The 26153-nt window shown below is 42.6% G+C and overlaps 1 protein-coding gene across 1 annotated transcript in view; it reads right to left on the bottom strand.

Annotated features, from left to right (window-relative positions):
• ptprfa (protein tyrosine phosphatase receptor type Fa) overlaps window positions 1-26153 on the bottom strand; it is a gene marked incomplete at both ends in the record, with an annotated part of 258404 nt that overhangs the window by 139630 nt on the left and 92621 nt on the right. The window contains 4 exons of the mRNA XM_083887919.1: window positions 1926-2070; window positions 3525-3661; window positions 8453-9034; window positions 11892-12161. Of these exons, the coding sequence (XP_083744045.1) occupies window positions 1926-2070; window positions 3525-3661; window positions 8453-9034; window positions 11892-12161 (1134 nt within the window). The remainder of the gene's footprint in view (window positions 1-1925; window positions 2071-3524; window positions 3662-8452; window positions 9035-11891; window positions 12162-26153) is intronic.

The raw sequence follows: 26153 nt of genomic DNA, 5'->3' as shown, positions 1-26153 counted from the left end.
TCCGACTGGCACACGTGGAAACAAGTTCTACGCAGACTAACGATTACATTTTGTTCTGCTTGAATCTTGTGATTTGCAATTACACAGCGCTGTGAGTCAGTGCGGCTGCTGTTACTGTACAACAGTTACGCCGATGACGACATCCACTCCATGTTAGAGGTCGTCTGAAACTTTACAAACAAGTGCATTTGATAAAATATAACAGTTTAGAATGGAACATTGATTAACATGTATTAAAGGTGCCATATGTAAGAATGTGGCCAAAAACGGCTTCATTCATTCAAAATACCAAGGTCTTTTAGGTTTCGTTTTCTGACGTAACTGGCAACCCGTGGTTGCTCGGCAGCTGAGACTCTACTGACTGCAATGATTGGTAGATGGCGGTAGGTGGCGCCACATGACGCCAAAATATGATTTCAAAACATAAACATGATTTGCAGTCTGCAAAATATTTCTTTTAATGCAAATATTTTGTCTGTACTGTTGTTGTTGGTGAGTTCAGTTTGTTATATGAACATTATTCCTGAGTCTCTGTGACATATTAGGAGGATTTTATGGCCATTTGCTTTAGATTTATTACATAATGCACCTTTAAACAGCATTTATCTCTCCAAATGAATTATGAGTGTTAACATGTTCTGTCAAATAAACTTATGGATGAAAAATGGACATGTCTACGAACTTGGCAGCATTTATCAAGATTCTGAGATCAAAAATGTGTACGTTTATATAAATAAGTCATAATCAGTCAATTGTTTAGCATTAATTAACAGTTATCAGCCGATTACTTCAAAACAAATGACACAGTTATGTCTCTCAGTCCGACTAAAATCACAATTATTCCACAATACTGGACATTAGCTTTACTCACCTCTTTAATACATGTTATTAAGTGATTCACATAAGTAAAATAAATAAACATTACAAGCTTAAAACACCTAAATCTTGTTTGAGAGTTTAGCTTAATTTTCGGTTTGAGGTTTGAGACCACGGTGCATAATAACCACACCATTTGTGAGGAGATTTATTCAACTAAAGCAGTCAGAAGTGCTCTGACGTGAAGTGTTTTCAACCTTCTTTTTGTCCAGAATGGCCCCGAAAAACACCCGAGCTTTGCCACAGACTTGTCCAACCACCTAGTGTGAAACCGAGTGCTTCTTCGAGTGCTTCCGTGCTTGAAAACCCACGGAAAACCGACTTGTAAAAGGATATAATAAAGGACTGAAACCCAGACTGTTTTGGAACACCATTTCCATGCACCATCTTCTTCTATTATGACGAAAACAGCCAGCAAAGAGATGACAAATTGCCTGATTTAGGTGTTGGTGAACGGCGTTGTTTCCCCGCCTGACGTCAGCTCCTGTACCAGGACTCTATAAAGTCTGCATGTTCATGTCTCTCGTCTCTCTCTGCCTTTCGCCAAAGTGATTGACAACCACTCAAAATGACAAACGACTCCCCGTGACCGTGACACCAGCATCCGATGACACGCCGGCCCGGCATCAAGATTGACTGCATGTCTTGTGTCCGGTTAATACTTTCTTAACATATTCCGCGCGGTCTGCTCCACGTTCAGAATGACAATAAAGAAACCTTGAACCTTAAATCACACGGCGACAAGGTTCGGACGATATTTACGGGGGTCATCGCGATACTTTTACGCTATATTTACCTCATAAAAAGAAATTGACCAAATTAAATACACAGGTATGAGCTGCTCTCAGCCATGATTTCTTACCATGTTCAGGTCTTGGCTGATGATGCAGGACGTCCTCACTGACACTGACCAGTGTAAGACTTACCTGTTTTCCTTTATTTTAACAATTTAAATGGCTTTAAACATGAAACAGGCCAGAACTAAACAGCTTTCTTGACTCGAACCGGGTCAGAATGACCTGCACGCGTTGAGGTGACGCAGTACTTACTGGACTGGGCGGTTCTGGCGTCGACAGGCTGAGTAAAGACTCCTAAACCCATCTCAGATCTTGCTGCCAGGGAAAACATGTACATCGTATCCGGCCTCAGACCATCCACCGCGTAGAAGCCCGCCGGGCCGAAAGTGGCACGTTGCTGTGGACGACATGAATGACGTGAATGCTAAAATCCAAACATACATACTGTATAAACCTGGTTACAGAACATATTGACGGTCTATTATTGTAATTATTCTTCATCTTCTTATTGCAGATGTTTCTCTGATTCAGCCAATCCAGTGTTTCCCCAACGTATTTGTACGATAATTTCACCCACTGTACGATGTACGATCACTACTGTCTAAAAAGGCCAAATTTGGTGTGTAGATTTTTTGGCTTTTATTTTGAAGGTACACTAAGATCTGATGTGGTTGCTACGTGACGCAATGAACCGTTGCCCTCCTTTCAAATGATGATACTATTCAAATACTTTAAAGAGCGCATCATATATAAAAAAAAAATAGCAGAAAAAAGCAAGCTAACAAAACAATCGTACAAATCGTACAAATCATACAAATCGTACAGATGGTACAAATCGTGCAAATCGTACAAATCGTTCAGCAACAAAAGAAAAATACAATAACTACAGGCTCTTGTAATCTAGACTTAGTTACCAGCTTGCATTCATAGGTCACAGGTCAATTATTTTTCCTTTTCATACTTCTATTCTAATTATTTCTTTAACGTAAAACTGGACCAACAAAGAGGACAAAGCATTGTGGCCCAATTGACAATATAAATTAATTTAAAAGCTTAAAGAACAAGTGGAGGATGTTCAAATAAACAATTAACCCAATCAATTTGGCCCATATGTGTGTCTATTCTCTTCTACATACAGTTTTTGTCAAATTTTTTTTCAAAAACATGGTCAAATGTTGGACGACATAAGATAGTATGACGTTTTTGTCAAATTTTGGACCAACATTTTTTTATTTTTCAAAAAAATTGTCAAATCTCGGACAACATAGTATAGTACGACGTTTTTGTCAAATTTTGGACACATAAAAAAAAAACCCGACATAGTAAAGTATGACGTTTTTGTAAAATTTTGGACCAAAATTTTTATTTTTCAAAAAATGGTTAAATGTTGGACATAGTATAGTATGACGTTTTTGTCAAATTTTGGACCAAAATGATTATTTTCCAAAAAAAAACTACAGTATAATATGATGTTTTTGTCAAATTTCGGACAAAAAATTTTTTTTCGAAGAAAAAAACTACATAGTATAGTATTACATTTTTGTCAAATATTTGAACAAAATTTATATTTTCCAAAAAATGGTCAAATGTTGGACCACAGATAGTATGACATTTTTGTCAAAATTTGGACGACATAGTATAGTACGACGTTTTTTAAAAATTTTGGAGCAATTTTTTTTTTCAAAGAAATTACATAGTATAGTTCGATGTTTTTGTCAAATTTTGGATCAAAATTTATTTTACAAAAAAATTGTCAAATGTTGGACGACATAGTATAGTATGACATTTTTGTCAAATTTGCAGTAAAAATCCGTCCCATTCAATTATCACAGCAGAACATTCGGCATTCACCTTGTCTAAGGGACTATTGGCCTCCCAGTAGAGCAGCTCAAAGCCAGTGATGGCGTCCTGAACAGGCCACAGCCACGACAGCATGATCCTCGAGTCCAGCTCCGCCTCGGCCTCCAGCCCAGACGGCTGAGCGGGAACTGGAGGCAGAAACAAAGACGTTAGGAGGTTAAAAGACGAGGTACTCTCTGCTGGGACGATTTGTCCCACTGAAGCAACTGATGTTAAAGGTGATGTCAATTAATTCACCAATTAAACATCAGGTGAGTCGTCACCATGAAGGCCAGGACTCGTGTGACAGTTAGCGACTTCACAGAGCTGAGGTGAGAGACTCCTGTCAGTCAAACAAACACGTCGCCAGAGGCAAAGTGATTATTTATAGCTTGTTTTTGGTGTTCCGCATTTCTCCCAAGACATGTTTTACCACTTAAAAATACACTTCCTCTGCTAACTTTCTTTGACAACCTTTCCAAAACCTTTTAGCTAGTTTCCATGGCAACGGGATCAAATGTTGGGGACTGTAGCCGGGGTCCAGGTAAGCAGCATTTCCCGAGCCAGATATTTTCGTGTCGAGTTCACGGAGATGAGAACAAGGCCATGGAACACAGTTGGACACAAACACAGTGAATGTCTCCGTCACAACATTACGTCACTGTTGACTGACCACAGATCCTCACATGACTGCAGGTGTGTTTATCCTCAAAGGACTCACACGTATGTGATAGAGAGATATTTTTGTCTGTAAATAATGGAAAGTGAAGCTAATTTGGGAGTGGCTGACGTGTATAGCCACTAGGGGGCAACGCCATTGGTTTGTACGCAAGTCTGTGAGAAATTGTGTCATTAATTGTCATTAATTGTGTCATTAACATGACAGGAGACAGTTCCATGTCCAGTCATCATGCTAGGTTACCTCTCAGGTGATAGCATGACTAGCATTAGTCACAGACTGTTCTTCATCCTCAGGCTAACTTAATAGTTTGGCACACTTTAGCTGTGCGTCATTAACAAGGCAGGAGTCAGTTCACATCCATGCTAGCTGTTTTGCTGACATAACCGTTGTTATGCTAACTAATCTCACAGATGTTGGATTGGCTAACTTTGGCTGCACACCGTTCTTTAGCTGGACTTGTGCGTGTCATGGAACAGGAACAAGTGTTAATTCTTCACTACAAAACTATAAATCAGGACACATGTCGACCCTATTAACAAACCAGGTGTCATGTTAGCATACCTCACTGGCGGTAGTTTTGCTAGCTTTAGCGGCAGTCTGTTCTTTAACTTTCTGTTTTATTAAGAAATCTGTTCATAACCAATGTAATGCTAACTACCTCAGGCTAACTTAATAGTTTTTTTTTTTGCTTTTGTGCATCATTAACACGTCCATGCTAGCTTACCTCACAGGTAATAGTTGCTCTAGCTTTCACTGCAGTCTGTTCTTTAACTCTTTATTTTTGTTGACAAAACGGTTTATAACCAATGTTATGCTAACTACTCTCACAGATGTTAGCTTATCTAACTTTGGCTGCACACAGTTCTTTAGCTGGACTTGTGTGTGTCATTAACAAATAGGGCGGTCATTTCAGTAGCACCAGAAATGACGACACGCAATGAATGATGCTCTATTCATTGCAAAACTATTTAATTTAGCATATAGCATGATGTAACGTTCGTCCATAAATCAGGACACATGTCCACCCTATTAACAAACCAGGAGTCATGTGAGCTTACCTCACTGACGGCAGTTTGACTAGCTTTAGCAACAGTCTGTTCTTTAACTTTTCTGTTTTATTAAGAAAACTGTTCATAACCAATGTAATGTTAACTACCTCAGGCCAACTTAATAGTATGGTCAACTTTAGCTTAACTATGTTTTTTTTTTTTACTGGGCTTTTGTGCGTCATTAGCGCGTCCATGCTAGCTTACCTCACAGGTGATAGTTGCTCTAGCTTTAGCTGCGGTCTGTTCTTGAAATCTTTATTTTTGTTGACAAAGCTGTTCATAACCGTTGTTATGCTAACCACCCTCACAGATGTTAGCTTGGCTAACTTTGGCTGCACACAGTTCTTTAGCTGGACTTGATAGATGGTTAAATGCTCTATTCATTGCAAAACTATTTAATTTAGCATATAGCATGATGTAACGGAACAGGAACAAGAGGTAATTCTTTACTACAAAACAAATATTTAGTCCATAAATCAGGACACATGTCCACCCTATTAACAAACCAGCTGTCATGTTAGCTTACCTCACCGGCGGCAGTCTGTTATAACCAATGTTATGCTAACTACTCTCATGGGTGTTAGCTTGGCTGCACTTTAACTGGACGTTTGTGTGTCATAAACAAACCGGGGTGTCAGTTCACGTCCATCCTCATGCTAGTTTACCTCACAAGGCGATAGTTTGGCTAACGTTAGCTGTCATTTCTCTCTCGCTGTGGACCTGTTTTTAATGAGCCGAGCGTCTGTTTCTCGCGGCCGGCTGCTGAATGGTAAGACAATAATGGCAGAATCCATGACTGTGGTGGAAAAATGCAGCTCAGATATAAATCTTCTCTCATCTCCCGGGACTCGTGTGTGGGTTAGCGTTTGCACAAGCTTGAAGAGGAATGTGGGGGATTTAACGTCAACACTTATTGTTTACAATTGTCTGTGTGTGTGTGTGTGTTAGCTCCATCGCTCTCACACACACACACACAGCTTATCAGTAAGTGGTCCTATAATGTGCAGGTTTGGTTTTGCTGTGCTCCATAAAAAAAAGCCGTCGTCTCATACCACACAAACACAGTCCGCCGAAGATGTGATAATAGCGGACAGCCACATAATACGCGGCACATCTGGGAAGGAATTTCTGCCGTAATCGCGGCGATGCGCCGATAAAACAGCGTGTAGTACCAGCTCCTACCCTTCTCACTCTGATACTAGTTACTAGACTTTGTTATATGCATTCAAGTCAAGATGATTTATGTGAGCCCGGAAGGGCGCTGAACTCTATTCCGCAAATAAATAAAGTGGGTCGGCTGAGTCTGGGTGGCTTTATCTTCTGCTGCAGCTCCGCCGTGATGTCATGTTTCATCCCAGCCATGCACAGTAAGCCGAGAACATTGAGGAACAGGCTGTGTGTGAATGAAATAGTATTATTATTCCTCGGCGTACGCTTAGGCACTTTGTCCTTGAGGATAAAGTGTCTAAGACCTTGTTATTACCCACACGTACAGTGTGTGTGTGTGTGTGTGTGTGTGTGTGTGTGTGCTCCTGAATATTCCCACCGCGTTCATCTCTGCTGCCGAACATTTGACAGTGCCATGCTTCACATTACAGCTCTGTTTCCTCGCTATTTCAAAAAAAAAATAAAAGAAAAAGAAAATGATGCCAGTGAAACAAAGTGTGACTAAATATTAGTTACGCGCGGAGATAAATATACGGAGCCGCACATTAATCTGAATTATACTGTTTAACTGCCTAACTGCAAAGATCCTGATGGCATTAAGATATACAATTGTCTGGGGAAAAAAACTTTGCCCTCACAATACATAATACACACAACAAGTAATTTCATTTGGACCGAACTGATTAATTTTGCTGCTATGCCTGTCCCTACCCGACCTGCATACCTGAGCACTTTATTATGATAATGTTTCAGCGTGAGTCTGTAATTTGTTTCTGAAACACTTTTTTAATGTCATTTGTTTCCATCAATAAATAAAGTTGTCTGAAGGGGGGGGGGGGAAGGGAAAATACTCTGGAGTATTATGAGTAAGGCTTGCAATAGTGGGCTACAATGCATCCATCCATCCTCCACCGGGGGGTGCTGTTCCCATCTCAGCTGACATTGGACGATAGGCGGGGTACACCCTGGACAGTTCGCCAGTCCATCGCAGGGCCACATATAGAGACAAACAACCATTCACTCACACTCTCACACCTACTGTCAAATTTAGAGTGACCTATTCACCTAATCCCCATCTCGCATGTTTTTGGACTGTCGGAGGAAGCCGGAGAACCCGGAGAACATGCAAACTCCTTGCAGAAAGACCCTTGTTTTGAAGATGTTCCAAACGGGGCTCGAACCCAGGAACCCGGGTCTTATAGCTGCAAAGGCAAGAGTGCTAACCTCTACACCAGGGATTCTCGAAGTTTTGATACCTGAGGGCTGAATTAGGAACCCAACGTTGGACTGATATAAAAACGCTTTATAATTTACTGGGTAATTAGTTACCCAGTATTTTGGCCATTGTTCTTACCTTCTAATAACAGGTTAATACCAAGTAACACATTTCTGTTACCATATATTTACTGGGTAAATAGCTAGTATTTGGGGGCTGTAGCTACCTGCTTATTACCATCTTATAACCCAATAATACACTAAAATTCACCATATAGAAACCAGGTAAATACCCAGTATTTTTGTTTACACTTATTGGTTTGTATCCAGTAATGTCCAATAAACATTTAACAAGCTTAGTAGCTCCTGGATTAAAACTGTAATTCATTGCGGGCCGCCATTGGCCCCTGTGCAACAGTGCAACCGCCTCTTATTGTGATTGTTGTGACCAAACATGTCTGATTTTGTGGCAGCATTTTCAAAAGTCGTGGTCCTATACTTTCACAGTAACTTCAATATAAAGTAGGATTCTTCAATCCTGGTACTGGGGACCCACTGCCCTGCATGCTTTAGAAGTTTCCTTTGTCCAACACACCTGATTCAAATGTTCAGGTCATCAACAAGCGCTGCAGAAGCCTGATCATTTGAACCAGTTAGAGCAAAGAAACTTCTAAAACATGCAGGGCAGTGGGTCCACAGGACCAGGATTGAAGAACTCAAATGGAAAACAAATGGAATCTGGCAGATCATCAGATTGGCTATTATGACGTTATTTGAAGGTTGTGAGAGAGAGACATATAATTGTGTAAATGTTTGCTTGTTCTCACCTCCTTGCTTGGTCTTGATCTGCAGGACATCAGACGGTGGTCCGTCTCCCACCGAGGTGAAGGCCAGCACCCTCAGGCTGTAGGTGATGTCTGTGGTCAGGCCTGAAATGGTCGTCAGGTGGCTGTCATCGGTGTTGTGTTTCTGCCACGCGCTGAGCGGGGCGTCGTGGGCGGAGCTGTAGTAGACCCTATATCCTCGGATTTGACCGTTGGGCTCCTCCGGAGGCTCCCACTGGACCAGCATGGTGCTGGAACTCAGCATGCGCGCCTGGACATGCAGAGGAGGCGACGAAGGAGCTTGCTCGCTGGTACGGGTGTCCACGTTGCCGCTGGGCGGGCCCCGGCCCACGTTGTTGACAGCCATGACGCGGAATTCGTATTCGGAAAAGGGGCTGAGCCCGCCGATGCTGTATCGGGTGGTGGCTACGCCGTCGACTTCCTGGAAGCCGTTGTCGGACAGCTTGGAGCGGTACTGGATCACGTAGTAGGACACGGGTTCCGGGTTACCAGAGTCCCAGGTCAGGGTGACACTGGTCGCTGTGGTTTCTGTCACAATGAGGGAGGCCGGCGGTTTTGGCAGCGCTGTTCGGAGAGACGAGACAGACGACAGTCAGACAAATGAGTCTACCACAGTCATCTTCCCCTTTTTTCCCCCCATCTGTGCGACATAACGGTCTGGCAGGAGGAACATGGAGGTGTTAAAGACTGCCAGACTGACAGTGAATAACCATTCAGGAGTCTGCCTGTGTCCTTCCTTATGAAAACAGTAGCAGCAGACTGGATCGTATATTATCGGTGCACCCCGCACACCCCCATCCCCTCCCAGCTTTGGGTGGCGTCTAAGTGAAGCTGCAGTTCCTAAAATGTGTCTTAAACCTTCTCTGTTACTAATAAGGTAACATAATAGACTTAACATTAGTGGCTGTGCATTCACACTGAGGATGATTCATCAAATTACATCAAAATCAATGCAGAGATGGAGGGACAAAATGACAGTTGGGATCAACGACTTCTACTTCGGCTACTTCCCCAATTGGGATTAAAGTTCAGAGGGTTGTGTCGGTCATGAGTGAATCGATCGAAATACGAATCATTTGAGAGAACGAACTGGCCGGGATCACTTCATGAACTGATTCGTTCCTTTCTCAGTTCAGTTGAGCTCAGCAGCGATCGCGGCGGCCAGGAGTGGAACTGCCGCGTTCTGTGAATCACTCGTGAAGTCGTTCGCCGACGCCGTCACTCACTCGTGAATCTTCGGCAAACGACGCCAGCCAACGTGCGCCGAGCGAGGGAGGGAGTGACTAGTAAGAAGAACTGTGTCTGCCGTGATTCGTTCGCGCTGTCAGTCACTGACTCACTCATGATTCGCGAACGAACTGACACACAGAGAGCTGGTGAACTGGGGCTGAGGACGTGAATCTCGCAAACAAACTGACACACAGAGGGTGGGTCTCGGGAATCTCGTTCACGCTGTCACTCACTCAATGACCCGCGGCGCGAACGTACTGCACTCAGGGAGGAGGTGAGTCACGTAGCAGGGCACTGGGCTCCTGCCAAGCACTGAACGATTCGGTGAACGAATCTTTTGAACGAATCATTTTAATGAACGGATTCTAGTGATTCAGTACACTCAAACGAACTGCCGATCCCATAACTATTGGGAACTTGGATGGCGGCGAAAACTGTTGGAAGAAGTACTTCTGGAATGGTTCACGGTGAAAAGACACAGCCATTCCTCATCCCTTATCTTAGGCTAGCATCTGGAAATTGGGTCATTTGCGTGTCAGATGCCATGTATTTGATGTAAAACCTGAAATAAAGGTCTGAGTCTTATATGAGCCTGTTTGGGTGCTGTTGGGGAGTTTTATCGTCCATGTGATATTGGCAGTTTTTCATGGGAGCTGTCACTTTTCCGTACGCACAAAGAAACTCTTTCTTAACGTCGTTTTACGGGATTCAATTTGCCAATAATACGTCGGAGAATATGGAAAAACAAACCCCCGGGGACCAGGGCTCTGAGCGAGAGGCTTTACCGAGTTACCGAAGCTCCTTGATCGGACTCTCCACAGCATCCAAAGGTTAACAGGCTAACAAGCACCGAGTTCACTTTTGCGACATCAACAAATCTGACACGTTCCAACACTCCCAGGTGGCCTCTTTACTGTTATTTTTTTATTTATTTTTTTTGCTGCAGTTCAGCGTCTAAAGGAAGTGAAGAGTCTCTGTGTGTTTGTTGTCGTGAACCGTCTGAGCGATGAAAGGGCCCCGGGGGTAAGACATGAATTGGTCACTGCTTTACACTGACCTTTATCAGTGAACCACAGTGCTGTGTGAACAATGTGACAGCAGGTTTCCACTTAGTCTGGGATCGTAGAAAAGTGCAGATCAGAGCGATCCACCTTCAGTGCTTTTGTGGTATCGACTTGGTATCTAAACTTCCTCTGTGTTACCCCATTTTAAGCGTTTCATACCCATCAGGAGTGTTTTTCAGTGGGATTGAACCCTCGATCTTCTACTTCACAGCAGGAAATAACTAAAACTAATGGATTTTACCATAATGTGTGATGTTTTTTTTTATTTTTTATTTTTTGGTTAAAAGTGATTTAATAAAATTGGCGTCGTAAAAAGTTTCCCCAATTCCAATTTTATTAGATCGGATTAAATTTCACTTGGCTGATCCCACACTGGGGAAATTGACATCGTTAGAGGAACAAAGTGTTCAGAGATAGAAAAATGAAAGAAGGCTGTATTGAATTAGACGAATACGAGGTAAAATAAAAATACGGTTTAAACGTAGTTTAAGCAATAGTGTAAGAAAAATAGAAGTGAAATATAAAAAATATTAAAGCGGACCTAGACCGGAAGTTCAAATTAACGCTGTTTTTTAGTGTGTATCTTCGTCATTACCTTGTTTACGAAGCCCTGAAGTTTCGAAACAAAAAGTTCAGCCATTGCTGAGAACGCTGTGTTTTATTGTAATCTCGGGCTCAGCGAGATCTCTGAAAAAACCCGGTCCGGTTACGTAAACACCGCTTCTCCTGAACAGCAGATCGTCCTGCTCCGGGCACTAGTCCGGGCACATACGGTTGCGTACATTGAACCGCAGAAGAAGAATAACGTCCGTTGTGGAGTTGTTTCACGAGCGACAGTGTCTTCTGACTCTGGGTCTGACTCTGGGTCAAAGTCATAAAAGGGACTGTGGCGGGGAGTCATGAAGAAGCTATTTTTAAACATTGTTAAAACAATGTTTTGATAATGAGGAGCAGTGCATCCACCGTTCCAGAGGGGGGAGCTGCGCTTCTGAGAGCGGGTGTAATGTATGTAAGTAGACCTCCATAGCTAACATATATGTGCAACAGGACCACTCTATGTGAGCTTTAATATTGTATCAGAAAACATGGAAAACACTTCAGATCACTGAACAGAGAGATTTCCTCACCTTTCACCGTAATCTGGGCCGTGGTCTCGATCATGCCCAGCGACGATATGGCCACGCAGGTGTAGTTGGCCGACTGGTGGATGTGGGTGATCTCCAGGACGTTGCGGCCGATGGGCATCTCCTCCTCGCGGGTCAGCTCAACCTCGCCCGTCATCCACTTGACGTAAGGCATGGGCGCGCCGACCGCCACGCAGGTCAGGTTGACGCTGCCGCCGGGCATCACCTCGTGGTTGGTGGGCGGGATGGAGAAGCGCGGAGGCACGCGGCGAACTGCAGGGGGGGGGGCAAAGAGAGCACATGTGAGGGCGGGGAGTGATGGAGGGAAGAGGAAGAGGAGGGAGGAAGGGGGACGGACGCCATGTTTGACTGGGCTGGCTTTTACTGTGCAGCGGCGTCATCATCCTGACGAACTACTAATGCTCCGTCATGTCCTGTCAATTTCGCAGGCAGAGTCAGTTTTCTACGGCTAAATTTGGAAGTCGTTTAAATGTAATTTAATACAAACTCTTTCAGTCGAGAACTGTATAATGGAAAGCGGGGAGCCAGCAGACAGGTGAGGCATCTGTATGCTCCGGCGTTTCCCCCCCGTCCCTCTCCATGATAGCAGGCTTTATGTTTCGTCTTTAAGTGGCCATTCAGAACCGATATCAGCCCCTCTGCCTTTATGATATTTGGAGGACACTCAGTTAAAAGTAGCCCGAAGCAGCACTGAATAATAAGTAGGAAGTCTTTAGTAGAAGTCTGGGACTGAACGATTAGTTTGGTGTCCCCACCCCCCACAGCCCCCCTGTTGTCGATGTGGAATTAATGTGGTATAATGCCGCCCTGTTACAGCATGTAACGGTTAAATTAGGCTGTGCCATGTTCACTTAGAAAAGTGGAAAATTGGGGAGCCAGTGCCTGAGGCATGAGGCTTGATTTCTCTGGAGAATCTGAACTTTCCTGCTGGGCTAAAGGGGATTAAAAAGACACCTAGAGTCGACTGTGCTTCGCGTCACGGGCATTTCCATCACATCCTGCATCTGCGGCAGAAACAAGGCTGCAGCGGATACCGAAAGGATTCTGCCCTCAGCCCCGGGATCGACTTCCTCATTACACTACATCTGAATTAGTGCCACGGCTCTGTGGGAGCTTTCTGCACACAGATGGCTGCGTTGCACGAGCGAAGTCCTCACTCTCTCGACTTGAGCAAAGAGCAGTCGAGCAAATCGGACTACACACAAAGTGTAATTTAAGCGGGGAAGGAATGGCGCGAGAGCGGGGAGAGTTTGCACCGCGGATCATAGGCTTTTTCTGGGCTTTTGTCTTGGTTTAAATGAAGAGGAGCAGGGTTATCGCTCTCGCTCTCGCCGGGGGGGGGGGATGGAAAGTGAGAAGTTGCAGCGCTGGCAGTGCGCGGAGTGTGTTTGGCAGAAAAAAAACGCTCGCTGGGTTCTGGAGAGCATGTGTGGGCTGAGTGTTACTGCAGTGGAGGAAAAGTCTGCGTCCTTTTGGCTGCGGCTCGTATGTAAGAACAGCACAGCACAGGGCCGGAGGTGGAATCTATGATACTGCAAATCAAAGGGCCAGGATTTGATTATAAAACAATTGTCGAAGGGTCTTGATGCATTAAATATGTTAATTTGTGAAACATCGCCCAACAAACAAAGATAAAGATGCTGAGATATTATACGTGTTGCCCCTTTTCGGACATAAACACTGAACTTGTCCTAACCCGGAGACCAGGGGTCAAACTGCCAGGTCAGACAGCGGCTTAAGGGAAATATTTTCACTGTTTACAATAAGGTCAACTTGGCCGTTTACAACACTACAGCAAAAGTATTTATATTCAGGGTCATTCGCTTTATTGATCAGCACCAGTGACTCAGACTCACTTCCTGCTGAGTAAGGATTTTTTGGGCTTTTTTGGAACATTTCCCACTTGTGGGTTCAGTCGCAGTCTCAAGGATGAAGAAGCTACAGGGGCCACGTCAGCGAGGACAGTCTAAGCCGTCTCTTATTTTGGCTTCTATAAAAAAGTGTTTCGTCACTGTGTCTTTTCTGTTTCACTCCTCTACATCGCTGCTTTTGTCCTAGTTTAACCGTCTTTGACTTGATTTGACTGAATCGATGCAGGGATTATTAAGTCCAACGGGAGAGGACACGGTCATCAACACTGGCAGTTATAAAGTCATGAACTCAGCCTTATCTGTAAAGTTTAACCTACAGTCATCGTACAGAACAGTACAGTAGAGAGGTAGGTAGGTTGGTAGTTAGGTGGGTATGTACAGTAGGTTGGTAAGTAGGTTGGATGGTTGGTAGGATAGGTACAGTAGGTAGGGTATTGATAAGTAGGGTGGATGATGGTAGGTAAGTAGGTAGTTAGCAAGGGAGGGAGGGAGGGAGGGATGGAGGTTGTTGCTAAGTAGGTTGGATGTCGGTAGATGGTATGTAGTTTATTGGTAAATACGTTGGATGGTTGGTAGGATAGGTACAGTAGGTAGGTTGTTGGTAAGTACGTTGGATTTTGGTAGGTGGAAAGGTAGGTAGGTAGGGAGGGAGGTTGTTGGTAAGTAGGTTGGATGTTGGTAGGTAGGTTGGTAGTTATGTGGGTTGGGTGGATATGTACAGTAGGTAGGGTGTTGGTAAGTAGGCTGGATGTTGGTAGGTAAGTAGCGAGGGAGGTTGGTAAGTAGGTTGGATTTTGGTAAATGGCTAGGTAGGGAGGGAGGGAGGTTGTTGGTTAATAGGTTGGTAGGATAGGTACAGTAGGTAGGTGTTTGGTAAGTAGGTTGGATGTTGGTAGGTGGATAGGTAGGTAGGGAGTTGGGTAGGTAGGTAGGGAGGGAGGGAGATTGTTGGTAAGTAGTTTGGATGTTGGTAGATAGGTCGGTAGTTAGGTGGGTATGTACAGTAGGTAAGTTGTTGGTCAGTAGGGGGTAGATATGTAGGCACGTTGGGAGTTTAGTGAATTTGTCGTTGAGTGGATAAGTAGGTAATAAGGTAGGTTGTTGGTAAGTAGGCTGGTTGGTAGTTAGGAGGGTCGGTAGTCCAGTGGGTAGGTACAGTAGGTAGGTTGTTGGTAAGTAGGTAGGTAGGTTTGGTTGACTGACTGTTTGACTTGTTGGTTGGTTGATTGGTTGATTCATTGAGTGATACATACATTTTTAGTTGGTGGGTAGATTGCTAAAATGATTGGTTGTTTGGTTGACTCAGTACATTTTCATCAGGTGCACAGTAAAAGCCAGGCCTGTGATGTTTCCTTCCCCAACTGATCACTGAACACACGACACTCACCCCTCCCTAATGTGGCCACGAAGATGTTTCAAAGCATGTTTTAAAGTTAATTATTTTTAGGTGAAGATCTCGAATTTTGAATTTGAATGCTCACTGAAACCTGAACTGGTAAGACATCACACATCTTACTGAAAGACGATCCTTGCCGGAGCAAAGTTGGGGGGGAGGTGGGTGTAGGACACCGAACTAAGATGCATTAGCCTCAGCTGGCAACAACAGTACTGTCTCCACAGAGTACTGAATCAGAACTTTGGATTGAAACTAACAACACTTCCAGAAACATCTCAGTTTTACACGACATGAATGCAGGACGAAGTGGAGCCACCCCAGAATAATGAGCCTGACTGGACTACAGAAAGTGGAATGGGGACTTTCCTAAAGTCAATGCATCATAATTCTGTCATCCGAGAGCCAAAAGGGTCGTGGAAACGTTCAATTTCAAAATTAAAATTTCATCACAACGTTGTTTGCCTCTCAACTCTGTCAGTGAGGGAAGTGCAGGACCTTTCAAATCATAAACAGAGTTGATTCCAAACATGTGGCAAATTGGCAAATTCTATTATTGTGCATGAGTCCAACACTCATCATACAATAAATCAACCTTCTGTTCACTAAGTGGATTCATGTTTATTATCAATGCTACACAAGAACGCGTAAACCTGGAGCTATGTCAACATTATTTGGTCATGTTTATTCAATCCTGGGAAGTAAGCTGGATTACGGTGAGAAGTAAACTCTGGTTAGCCTGAGGTGGAGCTCTGGTTCTCTGATTAATATTCATGTGTAGCTTCTCACATGCTACTGCTGAGGGATTCTTAGGCTATGGGACATGCATAATGGTACATTAAAAACTTAATTACTTTCCTATTAATCTGAGATTTATACAGTTGCAGAATGTCAACATAATCTCAAATGTTGGGGCAATACAAGAGGAAAGAAATGTTTCCATTTTGACCTTTTTCTGACATTGTCACGGTAATATTCTTAATTTGTTCAATGGCAAACGGCTTCAGTTGGATTCGTGTCGCGTAACACTGAGATGCATGAGGTGGTGAGGTGATAACAAGTGCAGCAAATGCTCTACGATACCAAAGTACTGGCCAGTTTTGAGGGGATTAAGTCAGATTAGGAACCCTGGTGTTACCCATGGACATGGAGGATTACATGGAGGAGTCACTGGTTACAAGTGTGTTACATTTGCTCCAGGTGAACTGGACTGAGCTCGTCACCACGACGACGTCATATCAGATGCACATTAGTAACAGCAGACAGGTTACAAACATACTCATATCTTTATCGACATGCTAGAGAAAGTGAGAGGAGAGGGGGGAGGAGGGGAAGGAAGGAAGGAGGAGGTGAGTGAAGAAGGTTTTTTAGGTAAACAACGTCTTAATAAAGGAAAGGCTGGAGTTGAGGGAGCGCCTACAGTGGGTGGGTGAAGCAGAGGTAATGCATTCATTGTCATGGAAAGCATGCAGCGGCGCGGGTGAAGTGGCAGCATGCTCCGTGCTCGTGATCCATGGACAGTGATTGACAATATCCCATTTGAGAGAAACGCTGTGACTCGCATGTCAATGGACTGACATTCAAATCAAGCTACAGCTATAACCCCACAGAAAGAGTCACGTGACAACTGTTACCACCCGTATAAGAACAACATCAATCCTGAAGTGGAAGGACACATAACAACACAGCTGATGTCATCTCTTTTTGTTTACGTTCTGTTCCTTTAACCTGTTGCCTTCATTACCCACAATGCAACTAACAGCTGACAATAAAGAAGCGAGTAGTAATTTGCGAATGTAGTTAACAAAATCCCTGGTTTAATGCTAGCAGTAACATGCTAGTAAAGCTGACTTCCTGTGCCATGCTAGTAGTAATGTGCTAGTAATAGCCAACACAGCTGGGAGTTCCTGTGTCATGCTAGTATGAATGTGCTAGTAACAGCTTACACAGCTGGGACTTCCTGTGTCATGCTGGTAGTCTGTTGTGCTAGTTGTAGCTAACACAGCTGGGAGTTTCCATAGTAATGTGCTAGTAACAGCTAGCACAGCCAGGAGTTCCTGTGTCATGCTAGTAGTAATGTGCTAGTAATATCCAACACAGCTGGGACTTCCTGTGTCATGCTAGTATGAATGTGCTTGTAACAGCTTACACAGCTGTGAGCTCCTGTGTCAAGCTGGTAGTATTGCGCTAGTCGTAGCTAACACAGCTGGGATTTTCCATAGTAATGTGCTAGTAACAGCTAACATAGCTGAGTTCCTTTGCCATGCTAATAGTAATGTGCTAGTTGCAGCTAACACAGCAGAGTTCCTTTGTCATGCTAGTAGTAAAGTGCTTGTAACAGCTAACACAGCTGAGTTACTGTGTCATGCCAATAATTATGTGCTGGTTGCAGCTAATACAGTTGAGTTCCTTTGTCATGCTAAGAGTAATATGCTAGTGGAAGCTAACAAAGCAGAGTTCCCGTGTCATGCTAGTAGTAATGTGCTTGTAACAGCTAACACAGCCAGGAGTTCCTGTGTCATGTTTGTAGTAATGTGCTTGTAGCAGCTAACATGGGCCATGGGCCACACTAAGTGCATCACAGAACAGCGAAGCAAAGCACATTAAGCCATTAGTAACGCTGTGTTTAAAGCTGAGATGAAAATAAAAGTTAGCTTTTGTGAATTATATACATAGAGCTGCATTGTACCCAACGTGCCAATCAAAATTAATGACAAATCTACATTTGCCCTTAGGCTAACGGGGTGTAATCGCGCATTCACAACAAACACAATGCTAATATTTGGCGGTTTGAGTTTACGTACAAAGTAATTGCGAGGATGATAATATATGGAAATTAAGCATCGCTCACATCGGGTGATGACGACAAGCGATGTATAGAAAATGTCCATTTCTGTGATAGAAATTAATCAAACAATGTCCTGAATTCAGTCCTCAGGGCTGGGCTTTCTGTCGCAAATTGAGTTGCTTAAATTGAGTTAAATTAAGATGGAAATCAAAATAATTGTACCTGAATTAGTGAAGTTGATTTAGTCTACTCAATTTAAGTTCATTTTGAGTTCATGCATTATGCAAATATTTTTTTCCCCCCAGTTTATTGAAATTAAGATTGAACTTGTGATTTTGAATTAAACTTAAAGGAATCGTACAGCAAGTTTAATTTAATTATTCATTTAAACTCATATAAAGAGAAAAAAATAATTACATTCCTGATATAAATTAAATTGAGGTGACCTAATTCAATGAAAAAAAAATCATAAATTAATTGATTTATTATTAACTAATCACATTAACTATATATAATATTATATATTTGAATGAAGTTTGACAACATTTTTGAATTATCATCTCACTTTGAAAGTGATATTTTTCAGAGACTTATGATAGTTCATGTTCCAATTGTGTCATAAATATACATATATACATATATATATATATATATGTATAAAAGTGAATGTTACATCTGAGCCACTCTACACTGCCTTTTGTATTTAGGTTGCCAGTCAGCCGTGTGTGCAGCGTCTAAATTCAAATCCCTTTTATCTGCTCCTTCCATTAAACTCACAATACTTGCTGGGCTGAACAAGAATGTTGCGTTTGTCTTTGCGGGAAATTTTTTCCAATATTTATTCAAATATTGCTGCTGAAATGTGAAATAAAGTGCGAGACCTCTGCTTCGCATGCAGCATCTCTCTCTCTCTCTCTGTGTGTGTGTGTGTTCTCTGACCTCAGACATGAAGGAAACAACAGAAAAACACTGTCTCAGTGGAGTCAAACATGATCAGCACGCTGCACCAAACACTTTCAACTGGGGCTGCGGTCGTCGCTCGCTCCCCCCTCAACCTGAGCTCCTCCACATTCTCCTATTAGTGATGGAGCAGCGAGAGTCCCATAAAAAGCTGTAAACACATTTCAGGCTATATTTGTGTGTGTGTGTGTGTGTGTAGCGTCCCAGCCGACACACACACACACACACACACACACACAGATAAGAGCAGTGTGAGCTCAGAGCACTGCTGCTCGGTGTGATGATGGTCGGAGAGCAGATGAGACGAGCCATGCCTTTGAATCAGTGCAGTCAATAAGAGCCAGGATCTGCATGCAGGAGGAGGAAGAGGGGGGGATGGGGGGGGATGTGACGCTGCCGCTACACCGACATTCTGTGACACTGAACATCGTATATATATATATATATATATACGCTCAGGGTGTGATGGAAAGGTTCTGTTCTGTCAGAAGTATAGTATGGTAAGAAACAGTCGCATAAGGGTGAATATGATGATTTCTGTGTCCCATGTTGTTAAGGAGAATGGATTATGCTATTGACTGTGTAGTTAGTTTAACTGTGCAAAAACTTTGATCCAGAGAACCCTATAAAACTACTTTGCTGAATAAAGGGTTTTAAAAGAGTTTTTGGTGGAACCCTGCAAAAAGGTTCTCCTATGAGGACAAGCCAAAGATTCTTATATGGTTCTACTTAGCACTTCTATTTTTAAGAGTGTACACACATGACAATAAACTCTTTTAATCTTTGATTTTCGGTCTAAAAACAGGCAAACTTGGCAATAAAGTGGTAGAAAATGGATGCATTCATTGCATTAAATGTGTATCTTTGGAGACTTGGTGTTCTACATTTGATGATCTATATGATCTTTAGGTTAGACCACTTTATACCAGATGAAAAAATGACCGTTTTTCACTGACAAAATGAGAAAAATTGTTGATATGACACAAATATGAAAAAAAAATATGACATGATAAATATATATATGAAATATTTAGTCTTAGACTGTCACTAAAACTTCACTTCAGGGTAAGAAAAGTCAACCCCGGACACTTTTATCTACATTATTACCATTTTATGAATGTATTATGTTGCTATTTTACTGCTTTACTTTACTATATTTTTATTAATTTTGGGTTAGGGATTAGGGTTAGTGCTCTGGAAATAAAGTTTTTAGAGCAAAGATCCAGGCCTGTCAGGAAAAATTTGATTCACATAGGAATTGCCATTCTAATCATCCACGATTCTGAATCGATTCAACTTCAAAAATCGATTAAAAATAAACAAATAAAATATATATATATTTATATATATATATATATATATATATTTTTAAGTTTCTATTTTGAAAAAACACACAAAACAGCGGTTTATTTTTGTCATTTCTGGGAGAAAAATGCAGCTAGCCTAAGCGTTTATTTATGTTCTTATCTGTTTTGAATGAATAAATGTTAACTTTTGTCTTAAGTTTGCCTTTGTGTGATCACATTATCTTATACAAACTGTATTGTTTTGATGCCATAATTTGCCTTAACATACTATGCATTGTATACATTTTTGAATTGAGAATCGTTTGAAGCAAATCGTTTGAAGCGAATCGGTTAAAGCGAATCGGTTAAAGCGAATCGGTTGAATCAAGAATCGATTTTGAAGCGAATTATTACCCTAAGAATTGGAATCGAATTGAATCGTGAGCCACCAAAAGATTCACTTCCCTAGCAGCCATCTTGAATCACATCCAGCCTGACCAAGACGCTAAAACACAGACAGTATCAGGTATAATTTGCTCTTATATGTTGTTTTGACTGTATATTAGAGTAAAAAAGAGTGCAGGACAACTCTGCCTGTGATTGGCTTTGACGAACAGAAGCTTTCCATCTTTAAAAACGTGACTGTCAAACATTAACGGCGTCAGCGTTAGCGCACGTTAGCGCGCGGCGCGTTTCCACGACGACTGACGAGCGTGACGTCATGTTTGAGTGGCTCTGGTTTGTTCCACTGTAGGCGCGCTAACGGCGCTAAAAGGAGCTAATGCGGCTAACGGAGCTAACCGGTAAACGGTGCCTTGCACTCCGGTGTCGCGGCACGTAAACACGACGTCGCGCGCGTCTATTTCCGGTCGGCCGTCATGGAAACGCGCCGTGCGTTAACCTTTTGCACAGCACTAGACGTCATTGATGCTTATTTAAAAAAAGATTCCTTAATTGTTTTTTAATTCACAGAATTTCAGAGGAGCAGGAAGTGTGGAGCGATGGGTGGAGAAGTGCAAGACAGCATCACTGTGGAGGTGGAGTGGAGGTGGAGTAGGGAGAGGACAGGGAGAGGGTTGTGCTGTAGGGTTAGGGTCCTGAGAGAGAGACACAGACAGACAGAGAGAGAGAGAGAGAGAGAGGCCGGGACGGGCCTGAGGCGCCCAGCGAGATGCCGGCGCAGCACGGCTCCAGTCTGCCAGGCCTCCATGTTAGAGAGAGGAGAGAGTGAAGAGAGAGTGAAGAGAGAGAGAGAGAAATAAACCAACCTTCCCGTTGATCTGAGTGGTGAGATTTGTGTTTTTGGATGGCGGAGTGCAATGACGATGGAGGGATTCAAGAATAAGGTGAAAAAAAGTAATTAAAAAGAATGATAATTAAAAGAAAAGACGAACAAGGAAGGAGGGGTAAAAAGTAAAGAAAATAAAAAAAAAGGAGTGAGAGGAAGAAGACAAGGAGAAACAGAGAGAGTAAAACAGGCACATATCTGCTTATCCATTCATGAGTGAGAACACACACACACATGAACACACACACATGAACACACACATGAAGGATTAAGTCAAAGCAGAATTAGACAGATTAAAATTATCAGTGTTAATCTCACTCTTAAAGCCTTTGCAAACCACATATTTTTTTCCAGGTTCATAAAGGTTTCTCAAAACCTGGATCCAATCAATAATGTGATTTCACATGAGCACACTCTTAGAAATAAGGGTTCCAAAAGGGCTGAGGTTCTACCTGGAACCATTTGCTTCAGAAAAAAAAGTTTTTTTCAAGGGTTCTTGGTAACACTAACGGTTCCAGTAAGAACCATTTTGATCCAGAGAACCCTTTAAAACCCCTTTCCTGAATAAAGGGTTTTAAAAGGGTTCTTGGTGGAACCCTCCAAAAGGGTTTCTTCTATGAGGACAAGCCAGAAGAACCTTACATGGTTCTACTTAGCACTTTTATTTCTAAGGGTGTAAAAACGTTTCCCTGTTCTTCAGGAGGTCAAATTGCCTGAGTTTGAGCTCGGGTTTCGTCCAAACCTCAGAACGGTTGGTTGGGACAGAAATCGCTTCTTCAAAATGTTCAACATCGCAACAATTCTGTCCAGAAGTGGTGAAGTGATGAAGTTTAAAGCCAGAGTTCAGGTTTTCTGAAGCTCGGTTTAGAGCACGGACGGTCTCCGATGGGTCAGGTCAGGTTTGGACATTTTTGGACATATTTTTTTTATTGATTTATTGAAAATATGCATGTTACGGTTTAATAAATAGCCGTATAACAAGCAAAAACAAGTAGCATTATTCAAAAAGCGAAGTTATTCCAGGAGAACTGATTGCCGTTGATGGTGAATGGTCTGAAATTTAATTATATTAAAAACTGCGTGTACTTGTATTTCTACCTCTGTGAGGTCCAGAGTCTGTTGAGAGTAAACACATTCATCAGTAGGTTTAACACATCTCTGTGAAACATAATGTTCAGACTGTAAATCTACGAGGCAGGCGAAGCTATTCTCTGTAGCTGAGGGAACTAACCACTAGGGGGCGCTTTTCCATGATACAGGAAAAAAATACAGGACTCTACTCTTTTTTTTCTTTGGCTTTGTTTTAGTGTTAAAGGCGCCATATGTAAGAATGTGGCCAAAAACGGTTACTTCATTCAAATTCAAAACACAGAGGTCTTTTAGGTTTCGTTTTCTGACGTAACTGGCAACCCGTGGTTGCTCGGCGCATGACATCACGTTTACGAGCTGCGAAACCGTTGTCCAGGCACAGTTGACCACTTAGCGCCGTTAGCTGCATTAGCTCCTTATAGTGCTGTTAGCGTATGCGCGCCTCTGTTTTTAAAGTTTAGCGTTACTCTACAGACTCATTTTAACAATCGGGAGTCACGTAAACGTGGCGTCACACGCGTCTTTTTCCGGTCAGTCGTCATAGAAACGCGTTAGCGTTGACGCGTTTGACAGCAATATTAAAAATCCAACAAAACATCCTCCGACATTAAGCAAAGGAAATGTCTAAAATATCAATCTTTAAGAGAGGAGTCTGGTGTATTTAGCCAATCAACTGATTCTAATGGTTCAGTTACACCAAAAACAACCGATTTACAAGAGTAGAGTCGAGTCAAGTAGAGCTAGAAGTGTCTTGGAAAATAGCCATGTGGCCAAACACGGTTACTACATTCAAATTAAAAACAACAAGGTCTTATAGGTTTCGTTTTCTGAAGTAACTGGCAACCTGTTGGTTGCTCGGCAGCTGAGACTCTACTGACTGCAATGATTGGTAGACGGCGGTAGGTGGCGCCAAAACATGATTTCAAAACATAAACATGATTTGCAGTCTGCAAAATATTTCTTTTAATGCGAATATTTTTGGCTGTACTGTTGTTGTTGGTGAGTTCAGTTTGTTATATGAACATTATTCCTGAGTCTCCGTGACATATTAGGAGGATTTTATGGCCAGTTGCTTTAGATTTATTACACAATGCACCTTTAAAATTGGGTCTAGATTAGGGTTAGGGACTAAGATATAACGTTAACATGAATCATGCTGATCTGATTTCCATCACTTGGCAGCTGCCTGTTGGAAAAAAAACCCATATCGGAACTCGACAATCGATGATGTGCAAAGGCCTTTACTGTAACATAAACACTGCTTCTCTTGAATTCACTCAGCACACACACACACACACACACACACATACACACACACACACTGAGTGTCCTCACTGACAACCAGACTTCATTATATGTGTGTGTTAGCGTCCACTGACTCTGGTGGAGGCTCAGGCCGACGTGAGCCCCCGAGAATCAATGAGCGCGTAAACACTGCTGCCCCTGACAGGACGAGTCAAACACTCGGCGCGGACGCGCGTGCGACGCGTACGTGGACGAATAACGCCGACGATTAGCCCTCTCGTGAGCAGCGATCAGGCAGCGGGGTCTGTTAACCGTGGACGACAGTTATCCGACTCTTTAAGCCATAATCCACGAGTGCATTTTGATAAAGCCGCTAAAATACATTTTTATCTACTTATATTTCCAATGTCCGCCGGTTCCAAGGAGAGGCTGATGAATGATTTAACGTCGGACACGGAGTCAGATATTAATGTCTTGACTGCAGTGACTTGCTACAGCGCAAATATTTACTGCTGATGAAGTGAGTCCTATTCATAAGAATCGACAGCGTGATTTACGACATCGTAATTTCAGCATTAATAACTCCCCCCCCCCCCCAAAATAAAATCAAAAATAATGCCAGTGCCCGGGTCTGTTGAGAGTAAACACATTTATCAACGAACAGAATTCTTTCGCAGTACATTGAACACATCTCTGTGAAACGTAATGTTCAGAGTCTATCAGGCTTTGCTACTGTAAATCTACGAGGCAGGTGAAGCTATTCTCTATAGCTGAGGAAACCAACCACTCAGGGCGCTTTTCCATGATGGCTCGACTCGTTTATTTTTGCTTTTCCATCAGAGATGGTACCTAATGTGCCAACAATGCTGAACTGCAGATCTGCTAAAAAAGACTTAAAAACGAGTGCTGTGCAATAGGTTAGCGCGCGTTAACGCACGACACACGTTTCCATGACGGCTGACTGGAAAAAGACGCGCATGACGTCGTGTTTAGCTCCTTTTAGCGCTGTTAGCGTATGTGTGCTGTTAGCGTATGTGTTTAGCGTTATCTTACAGACTCATTTTAACAATCGGGAGTCACGTAAACATGGCGTCACGTGCGTCTTTTTCCGGTCAGTCGTCATGGAAATGCGCTAACGTTGACTCCGTTGAACGCCATTGACGCGTTTGACATCACTATTTAAAAATCCAACAAAACATGCTCCAACATTTAGCAAAGGAAATGTCTTAATTGCCAATAATTTGACAGAGGAGTCTGGTGTATTTAGCCAATCAACTGATTCTAATGATTCAGTTACACCAAAAACAACTGCTTTACAAGAGAGAGTCAAGTCAAGTAGAGCTAGAAGTGTATATTGGAAAATAGCCATTAGCTGCTTTTAATCCCTCAACACATAGGCGCCTACCATGACTGGGTAAACTATGCCGGTCCTAGCATACTCGGAATTCTTTGCTATGGCAAACATGGGCAACACCTCTGTCCATAGGCAGCATTCAGAAGCTGTGTCTCAAATCTGGAGCTACCGCTAACGCTTACAACAAAGACAAAGACTCAGAAGGTTTGTCCTAATGGGTTCTCCCAGCCTGACAACAAATCTAAATCTACCATGTGGATCCTTCCAAGCCAAACCTATCCTGGGTATCACTGCATATTTCATTTAATAACTCAAATTGTTCTTGCAGCACTCTTCATTCTTGATGGAGGAACACCTGGTGATTAGCCTAGCCTAGCAACAACCAGACAGCAAGTCTATTATGAGGCTACTATGCTAAATATAATTGCATACCTGGAATGAAGGTTGCATGCAGAAATTTGGATATAATAACAAAAGTTGTTCCAAAAACAAGAGCCCTTGAAACATTTTGGTACAAATATTCATGTGCGACCTAGCTGTAGCACTGCTCATCTCAATAACCCGATGACTAGCCGACGCAGCGAGCCTATTAAGATGGATGACAGTTATCTGACAGAACTTAATAGGTTCTAAACCGACAAAGCATACAAAGTTCGACACAACTAGCAAAACAACCGGAGTACATTAGCTTCTAAGCTACGTTAGTTTGACTCAAACTTGAGTTTAATTACGTTGTTGCTCTCAAACATTGTTTTTTAACATTGTCATGCATACTAATTATTACTTCATTCATGTTAGCTTGTTACCTGATGCTAAGAATGAACGTGTCTTGCAACCAAAAGACGTCTCCGGTTAGCCTTGAAAGGGCTGCAACTCCGGTAAAATCCGGTAAAACTTCAGGCTTTTGTCTTTGTCTCGTTACCGACAACCGACAGCACAACAAGACATGTTGACGCGTTGCTCACAATAG

The sequence above is a fragment of the Microchirus variegatus genome (genome assembly GCF_963457635.1).
Source record: "Microchirus variegatus genome assembly, chromosome: 4".
NCBI classification, from domain to species: Eukaryota; Metazoa; Chordata; class Actinopteri; order Pleuronectiformes; family Soleidae; genus Microchirus; species Microchirus variegatus.
The sequence above is the reverse complement of the archived record's forward strand: the minus strand, read 5'-3'. Positions and strand labels throughout refer to the sequence as shown.